This window comes from Cottoperca gobio, chromosome 13 (assembly GCF_900634415.1).
Source record: "Cottoperca gobio chromosome 13, fCotGob3.1, whole genome shotgun sequence".
NCBI lineage: Eukaryota > Metazoa > Chordata > Actinopteri > Perciformes > Bovichtidae > Cottoperca > Cottoperca gobio.
Window position 1 is genome coordinate 9,990,983 of NC_041367.1, and position 22,544 is coordinate 10,013,526.

General features: G+C 39.5%; 1 protein-coding gene across 1 annotated transcript; it reads left to right on the forward strand.

Moving 5' to 3' along the window:
* Positions 1 to 5,114: 5,114 nt before the first annotated feature.
* On the forward strand, positions 5,115 to 21,030 carry LOC115017330 (BICD family-like cargo adapter 1). Its single transcript, XM_029445656.1, has 10 exons — positions 5,115 to 5,360; positions 7,170 to 7,385; positions 12,885 to 13,004; positions 13,918 to 14,064; positions 14,577 to 14,759; positions 16,818 to 16,982; positions 17,894 to 17,971; positions 18,685 to 18,797; positions 19,020 to 19,140; positions 20,086 to 21,030. The coding sequence occupies exons 1-10, from the start codon at positions 5,115 to 5,117 to the stop codon at positions 20,293 to 20,295; spliced, it is 1,599 nt and encodes a 532-aa protein (XP_029301516.1). The 3' UTR covers positions 20,296 to 21,030.
* The last annotated feature ends 1,514 nt before the right edge of the window (positions 21,031 to 22,544 follow it).

Below are 22,544 nucleotides of genomic sequence, written 5' to 3' on the forward strand. Positions count from 1 at the left end.
AAGGCTACATACTGCTACCTGCTGGCCGGAGTGTGTAGTGACAAGAACAATTTTCGCAACATTGAGCTATAAAATAAAAATAACTACAAGAAAGAAAGTAAAACTATTAATGTAGAATCACATACAAATCTAACAAAACATGTAGGGAATATATATGCAAATTAAAAGAAAATGGGCTATATACAATATACTGTACTCTATTAAAAATAAAAGTCAAACAAATAATTTAAACAAAATAATTACATTAAATTATAAACAACAAACAAACAAACAAACAAACAAATACATAAATATGTAGAAAAATATACCAAAAAAAATGGAAATGGGTATTATACAATATAAATGACCTGTTTACAAATCTTAAGTCATTTCTGTATTTTAGATTGTGAAACTACCCGAATAATAATAATAATAATAATAATAATAATAATAATAATAGTAATAGTAATTATAATTATAATTATAATTATATATATATACTTATAATAATCATAAAAAACACACATGACTTTTCAAAATAATGTTACAAAGTGCTTGTAAATAATACACAAATGTAATAAAGTACCCAACAATAATATAAGATAAGCTCAGTAATTGAAAAAAACTGATACGACACTGTGCTGTCATTAATACAAAGAAAAAGAAAGAAGATGATTTTGAGAAGTGATTTTTAAGATTTTTAAGATGAAAACTGTCCAGAGTGAGTAGTAACTGTCCTCTACCCACATAATACTATTAATATGGTCATTTATTTCCACAGAAATATCTGTGAAACTGATATACAGTAACATGTCACAGATTTTTACTTTAGTATCCAATCCCTCACTCAAACTCTCCTGGAAGGGAGCATAGTGTGTTTTACACTGTTGTCCACCAGGAGTCACTAGAGGTCTGTGATCGACTGGAGTTACGTTAACTACAGTTAAAACAACACTTGCATGGGTGTTACATCTGGCCCTTAAAGGTGGGCAGTAAAACTAAGCACATTTACCCAAGTACTGCAATTAAGTGCAATTTTGATACACTTGTATTACCATTTTATTCTACGGAAAATATAATACTTAATGCACTACATTTATTTGAGAGGTTTAGTTACAACTGTGCCGACCAGCTGGCCCATGTCCTCACGGACATCTTCAACACCTCGCTGGACCAGGCTATTGTTCCATCATGTTTCAAGTCAGCAGCCATTGTTCCAGTGCCTAAAAAATCCCCAATCACTTGTCTGAATGATTACCGGCCGGTAGCACTCACCCCCATCATGATGAAGTGCTTCAAGAGGCTGGTCAAGGACCATATCATCTCCATACTTCCCCCCAATCTGGACCAGCTCCAGTTTGCTTACCGCCCAAACCGCTCCACAGAGGACGCCATTTCCTCTGCACTCCACCTGAGCCTGGCCCCCCTGGAGGAGAAGAACACCCATGTGCGAATGCTGTTCCTGGATTTCAGCTCGGCATTCAACACAATCATCCCCCAGCATCTGGTAAGCAAACTGGGACCCCTCGGCCTCAACACCCCCCTGTGTAACTGGCTGCTGGATTTCCTCACCAACAGATCCCAGCATGTGCGGGTTGGAAACAACACCTCCAGCACCATTTCTCTGAGCACCGGCTCCCCACAGGGCTGCGTTCTGAGTCCACTGCTGTTCACCCTGATGACCCACGACTGTTGCGCCAGGTTCAGTACGAACCACATCCTGAAGTACGCGGACGACACAACTGTGGTGGGACTCTTCAGGGACAACAACGAACTGGCCTACAGGGAGGAGGTGAAGCATCTGACAGACTGGTGTCACACCAACATCCTGATCCTGAATGTTAACAAAACAAAAGAGATCATTGTTGACTTCAGGAAAAAACAGCACTGTCACACACTACTCCTCCTCAACGGCTCAGCAGTCAAAACTACAGACAGCACAAAGTTCTTGGGGGTGCAACTCACAAACAGTCTGACCTGGTCCCTTCACACCTCCTCACTGGTGAAAAAGGCACAGCAGCGCCTGCACTTTCTGCGCAGGTTGAAAAGAGCACAGCTCCCCCCTCCCATCCTCACCACGTTCTACAGAGGCACCATAGAGAGCATGCTGACCAGTTGCATCTCTACCTGGTCTGGAAACTGCAACACCACAGACTGGAAGTCTCTGCAGAGAGTGGTGAGGACAGCGGAGAGGATCATCGGGACGTCTCTTCCTTCCATCAGAGACACTGCTAATAAACGCTGCCTCACCAGAGCCCAGAACATTATACAAGACCCCACTCACCCCCCCCCCCCCCACAGCCTGTTCTCCCTGCTGCCCTCTGGCAAGAGGTTCTGCAGCATAAGGAGCAGAACAACCAGACTCTGCAACAGTTTCTTTCCCCAAACCGTCAGACTGTTGAACCAGAAATAACTTCTTCTCCTGAGCAATGTGATGTGAACTCTACTCTAAGAACTTCTTAAATGTATAAGTGTATATATTTTATTTATATATGTTATATAAAGTATATTTATATTTTAAGTACACATTTTATTTTATATTTATGCATCAGCACCACGACACTTTTAAATATTTACGACCAATTACTCAGTCACTTTTACAGTAAGCCAGGACAACGACATTTCATTTTGAATTGTACATTTTATAAATCTCGAAATGACAATAAAGTTTTTTGATTGATTGATGGAACTCATTGGACATGACAAGCACTGAACAAAGTTGTTAATATCTCCACCTCAACCAAAATTAAAATGGTCCTTACATGTTCAATAATACTATTAAAAAAATAAAAAACAGTAAGAAAAACATAAAAACAAAAGGAATTAGTTGAATTACAGGGGTCAAATGACATATGAATAAAAACAGTGAAATATGTGTTTTTCTGAGGGTGTGTTTGCATGTGTGTGTCACAGTGAAATGTACTGTATATCAGTATGGACTGATTTACTGTACTTGATTACATCTGAACACTACTCACTATTAATGCATCATTAAAAAAAAATTCTTAGTCATGTAATAATATGGATATATGAAATTATAAGTAACCAAACACAACTTTATGTATTGCCCTCGCTCTGTGGATGTTTTTGCATCCATCCTTATGGTCAGAGGTGGACGTAATAATTTGGGGGCCTTATTATAGTGGAGGTGATCTTTCCTGACTCATAATATCATAATATAGTGAGATGATTTGGCTCTGCTATACATTATTCTCTTCATCTTCATTATGATCTGTATCTCTAATATTTATTCGCCCTTTACTCATAGGGCATACTTTGTCACACTCAGCAGTCGTATCACCATCACAGGTGTTGCGGATGCAGCTAAACTTTGCTTCAGTAGAGCTGGTTGTACACACCGACACAGTGTAATATACAGTATTATTGTAGTCAGTAAGCACTAGCACGACTCAGCTTCTTCTTCACAACTTCTGCAGAATCTCTTACAGCAGAAAACCTTGGATCACGGATCTGTCTGCCTGTCTCCCTCTGTCAGGCAGACCAACACAAGTGCTTCATTAGCTTTGTCTGAATGTATCTCTCCTCTGAGCACTGCTTGACCACATGTGCCACACTTACAGCAACAAGCCCCTCCATCAGCAGCCTGTAAACTGAGCAAGAACAATGAAAACAGTAGCGGCATACGTCAAGACTGAGCCTTCCATGTTTGCTTGGCCCCTGCTGCCGTATGTACAGAAGCTGTGCCGCCCCTTGACAACAAAAGCCCTGCCATGCGTCAGGATGCTGCGTCTTTTATTCCCCCGATACTGCCCCCTTGCTCCATGAAACCTTGTGGGGACTGAGCTTTGACCTCTGGCAACCACGCAGACAAAGCAAGCAGACACTCCCCTCACGTTGGACTTGTTGAGCACTTGTTGGGTGGATGGATGCCTGAAACAGGGTTTCCTTTACAGTCATACTTAGGAATATAATAATAATATATTCTGGGCATCCAAAACATGTTTTTGGTTATGTCTGCAGTGCTGATCATGCAAATACAGTGTGCAAAAAGGTATTACAAATTCAAAAATGAGATCTACTTATATATTTCTTGCCAGGCAAGTTTTATTGAAATGTTGTTTCTGCCTTGATGTGTAATTCAATCAAGCTGTGCTTTCAACTGGATTTGTTCTCTGTGATATTGGGTGATATTACAGAGATAGATATTATTAATTATAATATTATTTTGTTAGGAAAAAGATACATTTTTAAAGCTTCTGGTGTGGACTCCCTGAATATCTATCAATTAAATATATTTTAATTAGAAATAAAGTTTATTATTAATAATATTAATGTTAATGAACTTCCCTTTATTTTTGGATAGATATATTGCAAATAGAAATAGAAATTATGACACTAAAAAACATTTGGAAAGGTGGACAAAAGTTTATTGAAGCTGAAGGTTGGTAAGAAGTTTAGTTTTTTTTTAAAGAAAAAGATTGTTCTTTGTAATTACCTTGAGAGACAGTCATTGTTTTTACGTACGTCAATGAAATTAATTTGTTTATATGTGAAGAAGGACCAACCTTTAAATTTAGATTATTATAGATGAAGCTATATAGAAGTTTATACGGTAATTAAAATAAACCACACCATTACCAGCTGCAACATTAAACTGATACGTACATTAATCCATTAATTATTATAATCCAGTAATATAATAAACATTATTCTGAAATGGGCCATTCTGCATAATAAATACTTTTACTTTTAGTAATATATGTATATTTTGATATACTGAAGTAAAATATTTGAGTACTTCTTCCACCACTGATCACATCACACATGTGTCCCTATGCTTTGTGGTAATTTTCCATTATTAAAGAATAAGACTTTGAGCCTTGGGCGCGAGGACAGGTGACTGTCTGCTTGGTAACAGTTGCCCAGGTGACGGAAGCCACCCCCCCTTAGAGACAGACAGTCATGTGCTGCTGACAGACGGACCAGCCTACTTTCACAGTGGAGCTCAAACCTCCAGCTTCATCTTCACGCAGACAGACAGACACAGAGAGAGCACTTGAGTGTCATGAAAACACATATTCACGCACGTGCGGCCCCACTTCCCCGTGTTTCTGTGTCGTTAAAACACTTTTTTTCTCAGGAGGTGTGTTTGAATTAACTCTTCGTTTGTTATCATGGATCGACTGGATGATTGGAGCTTCAAGTCCAAAAAAATGGACCTGGAGGAGGATTTCTACTTCGACTACAGAGCGGAGGAAATGACAGATTATCAGGACCCCAGTGAACTTGTGGTTGCTTTGAAACAAAAGGAGGAAGAGGTTATTTTGGCAGCCCAGCTGGGAAACGCATTGCTTCTTGAAAACTGTCAGTTGAAAGAGCGGAGCGACAAACTTCACGAACAATACGCAGACAAGCTGGAGGTAAGACTACTCTGCTTATATTTCACAGGGATACTGTTCAAATATAAAGAGTATAATGAAAGGTTTGTGGTTTAAAAAGTTTTGACGACATGGTTGCTTGCTCATATTTGAAGTGGGCGGGTGAACATGAGTTTTTTCCGGATAAAAAAAGGATATTTAAACTCAATAATGACCTTTAACTGGTATCAGACTGTAGAGCAACTTTGGTAACAAAATGTATCGAGTATAGAAAATAATACAACATTTACCTCTGAGTGCAAGCCACTTTGAAGAAGAATGTATCACAAAGTATACAGACCATAGAGCATAAGATTGTTTCTCCATATACATAATGTATGAAAAATACACCCAGTTGGCAGTTTCTTTTTTGTTATATGTCAAATAAATATTAGTTACTTAGTTGGGATACTAGAGAGCAACATATGACAAACATAATGGAGAAAATACACATTCATGTGGTGAGAAACAATAGTAACCATTCTGTATGATCTACAGCAGACTGTACAACATTCACTGTATTACAAAATACTTTGTAAATCAACGTCAATATATTAGAAGCCCATCAGAAATCTGCTGTAAATATAATACTTCATACTAAAGTGTAAACAGGCAGAAAAGGTTCCACTTCAAATTGTTGCTTTACTAAACTGTGTGAAGTTTGATCAGGTTCATTGTACTCTCTTTCTTTTGTGTTGCTCCACTGACTACAAAGTATTTCTCTTAAGAGGAACATCTCTACTGAAATGTTTCTCAAGCAAACTATCTTCACAGGTTGTGAAAGAAATTGGCAACCTGTTGCCGAAGTTGAACTCGTATGACACTGACTCCTTGTGAGACATCAGCAGTTAACTTGTACATCTAATCAAGGAGCAAGGCCCACAGCTTTACAGGGAGCACCCAAACACTTACACACTTAAAATGAATCAGAGATTATTCTCCAAATGTAATAAATGTCTTCAAGACAACAGATCTAACAGCTATGAAGCAGGAGACATTAAGTGAAATTAAGTTGTCTGCAGACGTTTACTCGTGTTTGTCTTTGTTGTGAAGCTGTTGCCTACTGCACAGCATCACACACCTGAGTGTTATGAGACACTAAATAATGACCTCATTGCTTTTCTCAGGGTGAATGATGAGTTGCCCTTCAGATGTTCCATCCTAAATCTTATCAGTCGTGACTGAGACTCTTCAGTACTGTGCTTTACAAAGTGCAATAAAGATGTGGTAATGATTTATCTGCAAACAACTGATAGTCATTTAACAAATAGTTATACTTATGGAATAAAAAGGCTGATTATTTTCACTATCAATAATCTGCTGATTTGTTAATCAATCAATTTAATCATTTGTTCTATAAAATGTCAGAAAATAGATAAATACAACATTTCATAAAGCACAACATAATGTCTTAACACTATTTTTGGAGATAAAAACATGTTGTTTTATCATCATATAAGACAAAGAAAAAGAGTTTTGCCTGAAAAATGACTCAAACCTTTAAGTAGAAGTTCTAGATTTATTTCTTTCGATCAATTAAGATGAAAACAAATGACTCTCAGTGCAACCTCAGATACTCAACTTTCATTCATTTAATTATCCTGCTGTGACATATTTCCTATGATCCTTCGCAGCTCTGAATGAGGCTTGCTGGCCCATTTTGTCACTCAGATTCCTTTTCCAAACACAACGTTATCATTATAACATCCTGTTGCCGATAAGGACAATTTATAAGCGTCTATTCAAACCTGTGCATAGTATAAACAGCCCTTTGAATTAACTGTGATTCTGAATCTTTCCACCCCTGTGTAGGAGCTGGAGCAGGGCAGGCATGAGCTGCGGCTGAAACTGGAGGGCAGCCAGTCCCAGTGGGAGAGCCAGGTGGTGGACCTGGAGAGGGATGTGAGGGAGCTGAGCGCCCAGGTGGAGCGCCTCACCCGGGCCCTCAGCGAGGCTGAGAGGGACAAGAGTCGAGCCGAGCTGGAGCACAGCGAGCACACGCAGCGACTCAGGGAGCAGCTCAACACTGTGAGTCTCACACGTAGTAGGCAGTGGTTTTAGTTAGTGTGTGTATTTATGTTATTTTGTCTGGACCTTGGTTCAAAGAAACCCCCCTTAGCTGTGACAGGTAACTGAGCCTTTGAGAATAAAACACCTGAGCTGTGGATCCAAAGCTGCTGGTCGTCTAGATAAGACAGGCTGTCACCTTATCCTCACACTGAAACTCAATGTTCTCTGCAAACCACTCAGGTATCAGTCTGAGTCTAATCTGCTCTATCGTGAGGCCAAACTCTCAGGCTGTTTACAGACTCAAGGCCGTGTCAAAATTACTTGCTTATACAAGTTTTGATAAAAAAAAGTTTTTATCTGAGCAGGAGAGATAGAAATTGTCAGTTGCTATGAAACAAAGTTGTTGGCTTCAGGCAAATGGTCTATTCCGTGAAGCATAATGGAAATGATATGTAAACAAGAAGGGGAGTGATGAGCCATGATTTGGTTTTAGCTCTAGGACAGAGGGAGGACGGCGTAAGTCCATTTGGTCTCAAATGTGAAGATGTTCTGCTTTTTATTTGTTTTTACATCTTTATAAACTTAATATCTTTGAGTTTTGGACTGTTGGTTGAGCAAAACAAGATATTTGAAGACTTTAAATGGGCTTGTGTAAATGGTGAAAAGCAAATTTTAATACAGTAATCGATTGATCGAGAAAATAAATGTGGAGATTAATTGATTTATGAATTAATAATCATTAGTTGCAGCCCTACATGAGAACAATATAACCTGCTCCAGTTTATATAACATGAATGATTAAATCATTATCAGCTCCTATGTGTTCAAGTTATACAATGTATGATCTTTAGTGTCCAATCCTGAGGAAGCACTGGGGGGGGGAAGTCAAACCGGTGACATATTTTACTGCCTGTAATCAGCTAACATGGAGGAGCTGATTGGATCACACAGCTGGACATCCTTGAGTATTTTTCCAGGCGAAGAAAGTTTTGCTAAACATTAAAAGTCGTGACGTCTTGCGTTACACGCAGTAGATTAGTAGAGTGTTTCCTTGTGTTGAAAATGAACAGCAAAGCTGAGCTTACAAAGTTAAAATAAATCCAAACAACAGTGGACAAACCCTCCCATGAGACAAGGTCCCCAGAATAAGGAACTATGAATGTCTGGCCCCCGTCTGCTGAAGCACTTACTGAGGAAAAGAGACTCCCTAGAAGTTCAAGAAAAAGTCAATTTAGATAAAAAGTGCTATCTCTGTTTTGGCCGTTCTGGGGAGAAGGAAGTAGAGAAAATGTTTTATTTGGCGTCAGACATGGGCAACTCTGGACTCTGTATGGTTGTAAAAAGCCAGAAGAGAGAGTGAATGTGTTGAAGAAAGAAAGCGTGTGAAGAAGCTTCATGTCTGAAGTGTTTTTACCAGACGTGGTCGAGGGTACTGTTGCTGCTGCTGTGGTGAGTTGTGTCTGTGTGTATGTGTGTTTGTACAGGTGCTCCCACAGTTATGACTGTTTTGCGTGTCCTGATTGGGCTTCAGATGGAGCTCTATAAAATGGAAGAAACGTAGTTTTAAAAAATGCCCAGGATGACATATTCAAATGTCTTGTTTTATCCCACTTAAAGCACAAAACCTAAAGAAATTAACTTTGATGATTTTCTTAGTCTTCGATTAAGATTCGATTTGGGAGCAAGAGACAATGTTGGAACCATTAAATATTAGTTCAAAAGAACACTTGGTCTCTTATGGATTGTAATTCTACATACAATGAAGCTGTAGCAGGTTTCTGAGAGCTTGAAACACTATGTCCTAATTGTGTGAGAGTGTAACCAGAGCATGACAGGAATCTGGAGGAGGGTGTTTGTCTGTATATAGCACCACAACAACCTGAACGAGAAAGAATTCATCATGTTGACCGGTAACTGCAAAAGCAAAGCTCTGATGTGAGAGCAAAGGTTCGCCGTGACTCTTCATCCTGGTGCATTTGAGGAAGCGGCAACTTAAAAACAATGTTGACGCGTGCCAGGTTGTCACATTGGTCAGTGCTGACTGTTTAGACAGTATCTGAGGAAAGTAGCTGTTCAAATATCAGAGTGTTGAGTGATGTCAGGGTGTTTTACAAATGTTATCATAATAAAGGCATTTTGCTGGTAAGTTCAGGACTTTTGTTTGGACCATTACTCATATCAAAGTTTATTTTTACACCAGCGACTCTTGACTCAGTATGCCACGGTCAATATTGAATCTGAACTAATACAGTTCTTCAAAATAATATTAGTGTTAGACTTTCCACAATAAAAAAAAAAAAAAAAAGTGTGATATGAGAGTCAGCTGCCAGTTTATTAAGTACACTTTGCTAAAAGTGATGCCGTCTGACACAACAGTCCGGCAATAAATCCGACATCTATAAAGGTTATAATGTTCATCTGTTGTTTGAACTGCTTTAGATAGGTGTGGACTCAACTCTACGGTCATTTTAGAAGCTGTAGTGCTGTTGAATTGTATCGAGTTATACAGACCTGAAACGATTAGTAAATCAATTGGTTTTGTTGGGCAATAGAAACATAATCTGTCGTTTTTTAAGAAAAGAAAATACCACACGTTTGCTTTCGCCAGCTGTGAGGATTTTATACTTTTTTAAGTGAAACATGGTAGTAAACTTTATAATATCTTTGGGTATAATTTAATCTGACAAAACAACAATTTGGGGTTTTTTCCCACTATTTTTGCAGGCTGACAATTATTTTCTTGATTAATCATTTTGTTCATCGATTCATTGACTAATTGTTGCAGCTCTGCTGATTTATTTTTTTATTCGATAGAAAAAAAAGAAGGTCGAATTAATCGGTATTGAAGATAATTATTAGTTGCAGGCCAAATATTTGGTCCCTTTGAGGATCAACTTAGTGTAAATGAAACATTTAGTGATTTGGTCTTTTCTGTGTCTGGTTAGCAGACGTAAAACACATTACCTCCTGCTTACCACCCAGTGTTACTTGATCACCTTCCCTGGCCGTGGATCACAGAGTGTTATTGGACGACTGTGACAAATCTCTCACTGTGAGATTTCCGTTATTGTAAAAGGAGATGCTTGAATTGAGGCAAGCCCCCGTGACCTCTGCTCCCTCTACCAGCATCACGCAGCTCACGGACAAAAAGGGAAAGACAATATACATTGGGGAGAGATATAAATCTTTCATTTGCTCCTTTGATGTCCTCCCTTCATACCCCAACGTCCCATCATCCCAGGGGAAAGCCATCTTTTCTGTGAGCTCCCCGAGGGGCTCGGCTGTAGCTGGGGTGGTCAGCTGTTAGATACCTCAGCGTTTGGATGGGTGAATGCTGGAAGCTTGGGGGGCCATGTGAGGGGATATCATCTTTGTGTCTCTACCAAATGGAGCGTCCTCCGTCCTCCTGTTTTGGTGGTTTTTCAGTGGGTCGCTGCCTCTATTGTGGAGAAGGGGCCCGTGTTGACGAGATGAGGCAGCGGTAATGACGACTCACTCACAGACACAAACGCCTCATCTTTAAGTCCCCCCCCCTTCTCCTCCTCATAGTGTGTCTGCATGCTATGTTTTGTTTTTGTCCATCAGTGCCGGCTTTACTCTTGTCTCAAACACACACTTCCCCCTAACTTTAACCCTCATGCCTGCCTCACTTCCTCTGTACACTCTTCCAAACACGTACACACAAGCTGTCCCCCTCCCTCCTCCGCTTCACCCTTGTGATGTCCAAGTTTGCCCTCCTGCCACATTGTTGTTTAATGTGGCATGATGATGTCACAGACAAGACCAAGATGCCCTCTGCTCCATCTGCCGCAGAGGCCCGCCTTTCATCTTGTATTATGTGGCTGTGATAGGACCTGACAGGGGCCCGCCAAACTGCTGAGTAAGGGGAACTCAGCGGGGGATAGGGAGGGCGACGGGTCGGTGTTCACCGGGGCTTCAGATCTGGCACAGCAGCACTTCAAAGATCCAAGTGTTTCATTTTTCAATGTTTCAAAATCTTGTGTTTGAGAGATCAGTGTTGAGAAAGTAGTTGATTTTCAGATAAACGAGTAGAATCATCATTAGTTAACACTTAATATGACGTGATTTGTCTGTGATTGGCTAATTATTATGTTCTTTTGATGGACGAGTGATCTCATGAGTCATGTTGCTTTTTGTTTGTGGTTTCCAGCCTTTTTGGCTTGTGACCTTAAAGAAAGGTGACATTTTTGAAGATGATCTTTTTGGCATTTTTGCTTTTATTTGACAGTTATAATAATAATAATAATAATAATAATAATAATAATAATAATAATTATACCAAAAACGAAACAAAGTACAAAGTGTTTCACAGAGAGAAAGGACATTTAATACCAAATGGTAAATACATGAAGGGCAAAATAAAATAAAATAATAACAAGAAAAAATTATCAGTGCACATACAATCAGGATATGCTTTCCCATAAAAGTACATTTTTAGATGAGACATAAAAGAAGACACTGACTCAGACAACCTTATTTCCTTGCGCAGGTCGCTCCAGATCCTCGGGGCACTGATTGCAAAAGCTCTGTCCGCTTTTAGTTTCCAGCCTGGAGTTGTTGAAGAGACAGAACACACCACTACCCAAGGATCTCAAACTATGCAAAGGTTCATAGGGATTAAAATGTTTAAAATACAGTCTGGTGCCAGGTCATGAAGAGCCTTAAAGGTCTTAAAATCAAACTTAAAACAAACAGGGACACAATGTAAAGAGGCTAAAACAGGTGTGATGTGATCGTATGCCTTGTAGCTGAGTTCTGTACAATCTGTAGTCATTTCAAAGTTTTGTGATCAAGACAATAACAGAACAGTTATTCTACTTGTGAACATATTGCTCCCTTTGTGGTAACAGCTGTCAAAACTCCACAGGGCACCTTTTTAAAATAAGCCAATATGTGCACATTACTCTTCATGTGAGTTATGAGCTGTTCAACAAAACAATATTTTTACTTTTCAAAAAGTTTAGAGACTTATCTAGGTGAAAATATCTATATTACAAAAAAAAGGAAAAGTAGGAAGAAAAATACAATTCTGCCTTTCTTGTCCCTTTTAATCATCTCGTGACCCCTCAGCTTCTTCCGAAGGCATAAAATAAAAGCAGCTCTCATTTTCCTGGTGTGCATCGCCCACAGCAAACGTACAACATACCAAACACATGTTCAATTTTAGTCACCTAATCCCCACCTTTCAGTCAGGCTTCATATTGTGCCTCTTCTCATCTGGGTCTAGATTACGGGATTTAGATCCTCCTGCTATATATTCTGTTATTTCAAGATTCAAGATTGTGGCCTCAATTCTCTTAAAGCTCATCCCTCAGGCAAGCTTTGTTTAAGAGCATCAACATTTTCTGTGCTTAAATCTCTCCTTGTGTCTAAAAGTAAACGCAATACACAAAGAAGGCTGTCCTGCAAATTCAAAAGCCACATGTCTTTTACTTTCGATCATTTGCGAGTCTCATGTGTCTGTGTTTTCTCTCTGATGTGTATTTGTGTGTGTAGGCGATGGAGGTGGAGAGAGCCATGTCCGGTGAGCTGCAGGCTCTGAAACAGGAGCTCCAACAAAAAGGAAGCCACAACAGGCTGCAGGACGAGGAGCTGATCAGTGCCATGAGGGAGCAGGTGACTAACATGCGCTCTATATGTACCTCTAAATGCTGCAACCAAACCAAAGATAATCCTAAATGTGAAAAAAGATGGGCAGTTAAAATGTTTCTTTGTCCCTGAGAGCGTCATGTACTCACACAGACAGGATGACCTGAACGCACTACACCACCATGTCTGTGTGTATGTTTTCTTATTATATATTTCCTTTCAAAAGGGTTGATTGTGTTGCCAGCTGGTTCATCTGGCCTTACCTTGTTGCATTCACTTCAGTTTAGTGTCATTTTCAGAGGGACATTTTGGCTGAGAGTTTTTGTGATTCAAGTTTTTAAAAATGAACTTTTCTAATACATAAAGAACATGATAATAATAATAATAATAGTTTTATAGTCAAACACAAACATGAAGAACAGGGAACAAGAAATAAGGTAAGAACAAATCTGGATATATAACATATACAACAAAAATGGGTAGTTTTGCTTCCTATTTTGTTTCTTTCTTATATATAAAGTTTGAAAAAGAAGAACAAACTATACAGAACTTCCCTTTTTTATAATTATTAGTCCTTTCGATGAGAGATTCAAAAGAGGCAATATCTGTCATTCATTAAAAATGTTTATAAAAATACTCTTTAACTGACTCTTCCAACGACGCAGAACCATCCTTCAAAAACCTGGATATACCTGGTGGTAGAAGAGACCTGTCTCCGAATAAACAAAGAGAGACACTGGTTAATGAAAACACACTTCAATACTTTTAGTTACTTGTTTCCAAAACAGAGAAAAACAAAGGAACTCTCGCATATATCAACATTGGTTAATTGATACGGTGTGATGCAAGGGAATAGTGGAAGTTAGTGAGAGTTCTCCTGGCCGAGATGAAATAACTTTTTTTTTATCATACTTAAGATCTGTGTTTGTGTGTTTTTCAGGTGCTGCGTCTCACCCAGAAGGAGCAGGTGCTGGAGGAGCGTTTGGAGAGTGTGTCTCAGGAAAACAATGAGCTGAGGGCGAATTTGGCTTCTTTACACACACGCCTGGCTCTGCACGACCAACTCAAACAACAGCAAAGCCAGCAGGTACATAATACAAATACACACAGGCAGAGACACACACAGACAGAGACACACAGTCTAGTCAACACAAAACAGTCCAGTGCGGTCGGTGTATGAATGAAAGAGCATTTGATAACAAAGGGATTTTCTGCTCTCTGCCTGGCGGCCTGGGTTTCGGCGGGATTGTGGAAAGCATTGCTAAACAATCACCTCATCCCCGTCATTGTAACTTGCACTTGCAATTCTGGATTCCACTCATGTTTGTTTGGTTTCATGGGCTGCAGGCTGGAATCTGGCAAGTCAGGATTTCTCTGGTCACTTTAGTAGAAACAAGTCTCTCAATCTGGCTTTTTAAAAAGCACATATGGTCTTGGGTAAAAGCACTTTTGTGTTATCATATCCATGTATTTCATGAATACAACCTGAGGATTCATAATGTTGTTGTTGTCTTCATTTGTTGTACTGGGTGCTCAGATTCACCTTTGTGCCTGTGTGTTTTCATACCTTCATGGGTATGTGCCTCTTTATGTTTTCAGCTAGCGGAGGCGCAGCAGCAGATGGAGGCGGTGCAGGGTCGCTCACAGCAGCTGCAGGCTCAGGTGGAGGAGCTTCAGGAGGAGGTGTACCTGCAGGAAGGCAGGAGCCAAGGAGACGCCTCCCTGCTGTCCGAGCTGGAGAGCAGCATGGAGACGGCAGGGCTGGGAGTCGGCGAAGTAGAGGTGCTAAAGCAGATTACTCTTTAACACAGTCAGACTACAGTGTTTTAAACCATCAAGTCAGGAACAGGAGTCAGTCAGTGAAATCAAACAGAGAGATACATGCCCTATATAAGATTCTTATAGTCAAGAAAATCCCATGAAAAGACCAAAACCAACAATTCATCCATCCATCGTCTACCGCTTATCCGGGATCGGGTCGCGGGGGTAGCAGCTCCAGTAAGGAACCCCAATCTTCCCTTCTCCGGGCCACATCCTCCAGCTCCGTCTGGGGGATCCTGAGGCGTTCCCAGGCCAGTGAGGAGATATAATCTCTCCACCGAGTCCTGGGTCTTCCCCGGGGTCTCCTCCCAGCTGGACATGCCTGGAACACCTCCCTAGGGAGGCGCTCAGGTGGCATCCTTACTAGATGCCCGAACCACCTCAACTGGCTCCTTTCAACTTAAAGGAGCAGCAGGCTCTACTCCGAGTCTCTCACGGATGGCTGAGCTTCTCACCCTATCGCTAAGGGAGACGCCAGCCACCCGTCTGAGAAAACCCATTTCGGCCGCTTGTACCCGTGATCTCGTTCTTTCGGTCATAACCCAGCCTTCATGACCATAGGTGAGGGTAGGAACGAAGATCAACCGGTATATTGAGAGCTTTGCCTTCTGGCTCAGCTCGGTGCGGTGCGGTAAAGTGACTGTAGTACCGCCCCCGCTGCTCCGATTCTCCGGCCAATCTCTCGCTCCATCGTTCCCTCACTCGCGAACAAGACCCCGAGGTACTTGAACTCCTTCACTTGGGGTAAAGGCTCATTCCCTACCTGGAGTAGGCAATCCACCGGTTTCCTGCTGAGAGCCATGGCCTCAGATTTTGAGGTGCTGATCCTATGAGGCAGAGAGGCTGTAACTCAAACTAAGTACTGCAACTGTCAGAAACACCAGAACAGTTTAGTGTGAGACCGGCTGCGCTGACTTGATCTCCATACTGTGGTTGGCAAGAGTCAGTTTCGGTTGTTCTATTGTAGTCCTGCCCACAATATTTCATGTATGTTTAGAGGGGAAATTGTTTTCCTGTGATGACTGGAAACAAGTATATTAAACTAAGTCTTTCCTGAAAGACGTGTACAGTGAGATAACCCAATAATAGCACCAAACGTATTAATGTTATTGCAGTGAGAGGAACATGCTGACAAGTTTTTCTTGACTGTACAATTTGTGTTTGACGTAAGGACAGACAGGAGGTGCGATAGTCCTGATAATTAATTTTTTTATTAAAACGCCACAAAGAAATATTAGATAAGACTTGTTGCTTTGAATTATGTGTGGGAGAGAACAGGAAAACTGATTGACGGTCGAGCCAAATCTTCTAATTCTCACTCTCTGGGTGTCTACACTGTTTGTTTCCAGCAGAAAAATATGATTTATAACTGCACTGATGAGTCATTTGCTTCATTTCCTGTTTGTCATAGCCACATTGTTGGAGAGTTTCCTCGTTTTACAGCTTTCAGTGCATGTTTATAACCGTGTCTGTAAACTTATCATGGAATATTATATGTTTATCCCTTCTGATGTAACATATCCTATGCTGAGATATCCTATGCTGAGAATCATGAGATCACCAACATCATGAGACATATTTGACTCAAGGAAGTTAAATAAAGAGATGAGGTAATGCTTGCACCTCCCAGTGTGTAAATACTTAATGTCACTCAAGAGGTGATTTGTGTAAAGAAGAGTCCCGCTGAAAGAAAGAGGGGGAAAGAAATTATTTGCTTTTGACCCAGTTTTTGAAACGCTACCTCTTTTATTGTACGCCAAATAGTAGCAGGCTCCAAGCACAACAGTTTTTTTTAATTTACTGTATTAATGTATTTGTTGATAGGGACAGAGCACATTAATGAACATAGTCCCATAGATATAGTCCCTAGGCAGGTAATAATAACAGCAACATTACAGGTAAAATGTTATGTTGTAAGAGTAACTCAAATTACACAGTTTTGGCCATGAAAACAGAAAGTGAAGTTGACACTTAAAAGTCATAATTACCAAAAATCAACTCCTTTCCTGTTCCACTTAGATAACGCAAGAAATGGGGTCCATCCTTCAGTTACTGCTCCCACTGACCCAGGAACTGAACAGCTCAGGGAGGTCAGAGGTCGTGGATCAACAGGAGGACCTGAAGGCCACGCTGCATCAGCTGAAGGGAGTGGCCCAAACCCTGGCACAGGCACCCAGCCCTCAGGTGAGACACAGAATGAGCAAGTGGAGCAGGAGAAGAAATCCAAAACAAAAGGCTGACCTTGTTGTTTGAAATCAAAGGACTATTACACTGTGGCTTTTATGTCTTCTAAGTTTTGATTTATGAATCGGTATAATATACATATGTAGAGTATATTGTTTGAGTATCACTGCCGTCGGGAGACAACATTGCAAATGTAGGTTTTCATAATCCAGAAAAGGTCAACTGAACTGAAAGTGGAATAGTTTCCCTACTTTGTTTTTTATGTTTTATAAATTAGCTGAAAACTGCCCTAAAACTAGAGCACTGCATTCCAATGAGTAATTATAAAGCTTTATTATCTGATGTTTTTCATGATTTTTTATTTCTTGTTCTTGTGTTGTGTTGTTCTGTTTTGTTGATTGTGTTCTTGTGAATGTTTCTTGTTATCAGGTCTCTCTTGGAAAATAGATCTTAATGTCAATGAGAATACCTAATTAAATAAAGATTAAATTAGAGGTCTAATCATTGATAAAGTAGCCTCCTCACATACCACATTCATCAGTTAATTCACGTCAGCCTATCCGCCCCCTAGTGGCTGTTAGAGGCACCATAATGTCGCCACACTGAACCATGCGGATGAACTGCGTCCTTGTTTATGCAATGATTGCCAATGAATTGTTGCAATTGATATCTCATGAGCTTTGCTAAACCTATATTTACCACAAGCAAGCATATACAATTGTCCAGTTGTGTCTCATGGCGTTCAGACCGTAACACGCGTTTACCTCTGTAACTAAATATACCTGCTCATCCCCTTCCTCCCTTGGAGCACCTTTAAAGTAGGCCAACACCACAGAAGCTCCTTTTTGGTGTAAATATCTGTGAAATGCACGGCCGACACCTGATCTCTTTTGTTAATGTCTCCGTCTCAGGACCTGAATCAAGCTTTTGTCGTCAGGACGGGCGATCAGTGTGGGTATCCGAGCGCAGCCCAGGACCTGAGAGATCAGGTAACCCAGTGATGAACGAACATGTCTGTCAGGGAGGAGCAGCGCACATAGCGGCCCATTGTTTTACTGACCTTGCTGCTGTCACTGTAATCCTTCTTAGTGTTACAGAAAGATTCAGTGACCTTTCAAAAGCACTTTTACTGGAGCTAGATTTTCAAGTTTGTGTATTTTTCACCTCAAAATGATAGCTTTAAATGCATGCATTAAATTATACAGTGCATGTTTTGTTTTTTATGTGTACATTATTGTTCTACTTTCACTCAGTGCCTTAAAAAGATAACTCTAAATCAAGTCTGTGATTAAGTATAGCAACGGAATTATTTCACAAATGATATAAGTGTTTTGATATGTCTTTTTTTTCATACCACATTTTTTATTTGTGTTATAAATTGCAACTTAACTCACTTGTGACTTTGGTGCAACAATCTTTCTTGTCCAAAGATCCTCCAAGCATTTACAACACTGTTAAATTCTCCCTTTTAAAACTTCTTGTTTTTTTTTATAACATTATGAAAAGTAAGTTTCAAATTGTCTCTTCGTAAGCTCCACAGAAATCAAGATTAAAAGTAATAAAATAGACATTTTAAAGGGAACATTTAACATGTTTCTGCAACAACAATGCCTTTTATTGTGTCGTATACAGATAAACAGATTGATATATGCAGTCAATTTCACCGAGTGGTCTAATCACAGTTCATTTCTTTCTCCTGCAGAACGTCCAGCTGCAGGAGGAAAACACTGAGCTGAGGCAGAAGCTGCAGGCCGTGCAGGAACAGGCTGAAGTCATCCAGCAGGCCATCAGAGACCGAGATGAAGCCATAGCCAAGTAAGAAGCTAATTTTCCTCAATGTTTTCAAAGCAAATTCTAATATATCTGTTATATTCTGTTGCCTTTGAGCAAATTTCGGGTTTAATATTCAGAAGAAATCAATTTATTACTGTGTTGTTTTCTTATAGAATGCTACTCTTGTAGCCATAGTTACTCATTTTAATTCATTCTTGTATGTGACTATGATGTGACTGAGGAGGTTTCATCATTTCTTTGTAGAAAGAACATGATGGAGGCTGAGTTGGTGAGAAGTAAAAACGACATGATGTCTCTGAACAACCAGTTATTAGAAGCCATCCAACGTAAACTGGAGCTGTCACAGGAACTAGAGGCCTGGCAGGTGAGAACCCTTCCTCTCTGTCAAACTCCATCCCATCCTGTCTACTGTATCTTAAAGCACACTAAAGCATCACAAGCTGTCTCTTTGTCACAAACTGCCTTGGAATCTGTAAGCTCAAAACCATGAATTTGAACATGAATACGTTTAGTTTGCACCTTTTTAAGATCTGCATCATAACTGATGCAAGATGTCCTCAGTGGGAGGTCAGGGACAGACGCAGCCGTATCTCTCTCAGCTCTGTCAGCTTGAAGCAATATGAGCGGCAGGTGTTTCTGTCAACGAGTCCTCCTGCTGCTGAGTCACGATGCCATGCAGAGCCATCTGCCAGAGGGTCTGTCCTCCAGAGCTTTGGTGAAGATGAAGCAGATGATATATTTTGATGTGGAGAAATCCTGTTTGTTAGCCAAAAGCAGAAGTATGTAATTATTCTCAATAATAATCAAAAGCGATCTGTCAAAAATATTACTTTTGATTTATCGACTTTTTAACATTTTATATAAAAGAAGAAACAATAGGTGTGAAGTATTTATAATAATATATACATATACATGATAAATACATACACATTTATGACCTATATATATATATATATATATATATATTTATGACCTATATGTATGACATGTATATTACAATTATAAATAAGAATGAAAAAATAATAGTAAGTGTGCCATCTAGTTCCATTATATTTGGGAGAAGGCAGACAGCCAATATCCCCAACACTCGGCAAGTCACACCAAAACAATCTAGATTGATAAATAGCACGACAGGTAAAAGGAAAGATATGTATTTTTGATTTTGGGGTGAACTTTCCCTTAAACAGTTAAGCAGTCTGATACAGTCAGATGACGGTACTCTATGTAGTGAGTTTGAATGATATGAGGGCAGGGTTGAGTCCCTGCTCCCCAGACTTCCTGCTCATTCCTCTTCCTCTCCACTTCTCAGGACGATATCCAGATCATCATCAACCAGCAGCTCAAGTCCCAGCAGCAGTCGGAGCATCCTCAGAAGAAGGCCACCTCCAACAGCATGTCCTTCTTCCGCAGGCCCAGCAGGACGGCCTCCACCTGGAGTTCAGATGCTAATCAGGGCAAAGTCCAATCACCTTGGAGGGACTGGTTAAGACGGGGGAAAGGGGCAAATAATGGACAGTGAGTGCTATACCCACCGCTTGACTGCTGAGGAGAGGATGTACCGGGAGGACAGGAACGAGGGAAGTCTTAAGTGCTGCTTCCCGTACATCATGTGTGGTGCAATGAAGCCATAAAGACACTTTTAATTCAGTGACGAACAGCGGAGCCACTGCGGACAAAGACTTCTTAAATAGGCCCTTACTTGTATACATTTCACTGAGAGGCTGAGCCTTCCTAACAATCTAAACTGTGACAACCTGGAACACTATTTTTTTTCCCCACAGAATTAAATTAGAAGGTTTGCTTGAGACTGTAAATATCATGCCTTATTTTGTATTATTGTGAATGTCTTTATGTCTGAGACTTTATATGGTATACATGGTAGCTATAGATCACTGGAGAGTATTTGTTCAGATTATTTAATGTCACAGATCAAAGAGAGATAGAAGTACGGTCAGGAAATAAACAATCAAACAATTCATTCACAATTGTGCTGACTTGTGTCTTTACATATCAAGTTTGATGTGAGAAGTTACATTTTTTCAGATTTGCTCAAAAACTTAATATGTAAAAATCTTGATTGTATAAGAAACACTGTATGTCTTCATGTACACTGAGATAGCTGTTATGTTTTTAAAAAATGTTTTTTGTTTTTGTTCTCTGAATGATGACTTTATGTGGTATGAGTCTGTACAGCAGACACGTGTATGAGATCTGTGATTCAGTGTTCAATATTAAAGCTGAACAGTACAATCTGGATTGTTTCCTAAACTGTCTGACTCGCCACATCTGGAATGATTGCTGGATTATTTAAAAAAACATAAAATAATCAGTTTTGTGTTTTTGAATGTTCAAAATGTTTATTGAACAAACTGAAGAGGGGAGAATGATACTATTTTATTATTGTTGGTGCTTAACCAATAACAAGAAACTTTTAAAGGTGCTAAAAACAGTTCAGACAAACAATTATTTACTCAAGGTGACCTAGATCTAGAGAAGTAGTTGTTTAGTAGTTGTGTATTATCTTTCTAGCCTTGTCCTACTTTGTGTTGTAAGATAATTTGATCAGGAAAACACAATAGAATAGAGAACTGAAAGATATCTTCAATTTAGAGAGTTACAACTAATTTTCTCCAGTACAAAATTGAAAAATTGAAAACAAGTGTCTACATTGTCCAAAGTAATTTGTACAAATACTGGCGGTGCAATGTAGTACAGAACCTTGGCCGTGGTTTTGTTGCCATGTGAAATTGAATTTGTCCTCAGTCTACACAGTAGACGCACACACACATGCACATGTAATATTTTGATTGATTGAAAATTAATAGCAGAAATATCAATTATAGGGTTAGAGTTACATTTGTACTGTCTTACAGCATGAAATGGTTACAATATATCCACAGTGATTGTTAAGTTTAAAGATAAATTGCAGAAATTTCTGCTTTGCAAAATTCACATACTCACATACTCTTCTGAAAAAAAAGACTCAAATTAATTTGAATTCAGTTGACACAATGTATTTCAAGACACTTCCCACACAGACCAATCTTCTCTGTGCTTTTTACATGTTAACAAATGCTCAAAGATGGCATTATCACTGGGTGTCTTTTTCTTTTTACATTTCTGCTTTAATGTATTTAGGTTACCTTAATAATTTCTTGTGAAATTGTGATTGTGAGTTTAGTAGCGTTATGGAAAAAGTTGCAGGACAAGACAGGACACAATGGGTAACAACTACAGTATATGAACTGCATTACGACATTATACTTCATATTCCAAAGAAAATACACAAGAGACACTAGTTCCATCACAGGGTCAAAGAATCAGACAAAATGATTAAAGGAGGCATATGTTAAAAGTCTAATTACAAAAGACAATTATTGTATAAAATGTAATTAAGTTTACAGATTAGTCAGAGGGTATTTAATTAAATATTTATCCTTTATTAATGGATCTTTATTACAGCTTTAAATTCAACCATTTGTTTTATTGAGGTGTATATATATATATATATATATATATATATTGTTTATTCTACTTGTTTTTTCACACAACCCACGTCCCCAAACATTTAGACAAGATCTTATACAAGCTCTCAAACTCAAACCCAAACTATAGCTTCATACACACATTGCCTCATCTGCAAAACTAAAGAGCGTTTTAGCCTGGTTCCTTAGAGAGACCGAGTCAGAGATGCAGTCTGCTGCTGCCCTCTGCTGACGGTCAGCACACATCAGAGAAACATTAAAGAACATGCAGATGAAGCTGAAA

Coding starts and splice junctions, on each gene's coding strand:
- LOC115017330 (XM_029445656.1), top strand. CDS start 5,115: ATGGATCGACTGGATGATTGGAGCTTCAAGTCCAAAAAAATGGACCTG. Junction 13,005..13,917: donor TCAGTGCCATGAGGGAGCAG/GTGACTAACATG, acceptor TGTGTTTTTCAG/GTGCTGCGTCTCACCCAGAA. Junction 14,065..14,576: donor AACAACAGCAAAGCCAGCAG/GTACATAATACA, acceptor TTATGTTTTCAG/CTAGCGGAGGCGCAGCAGCA.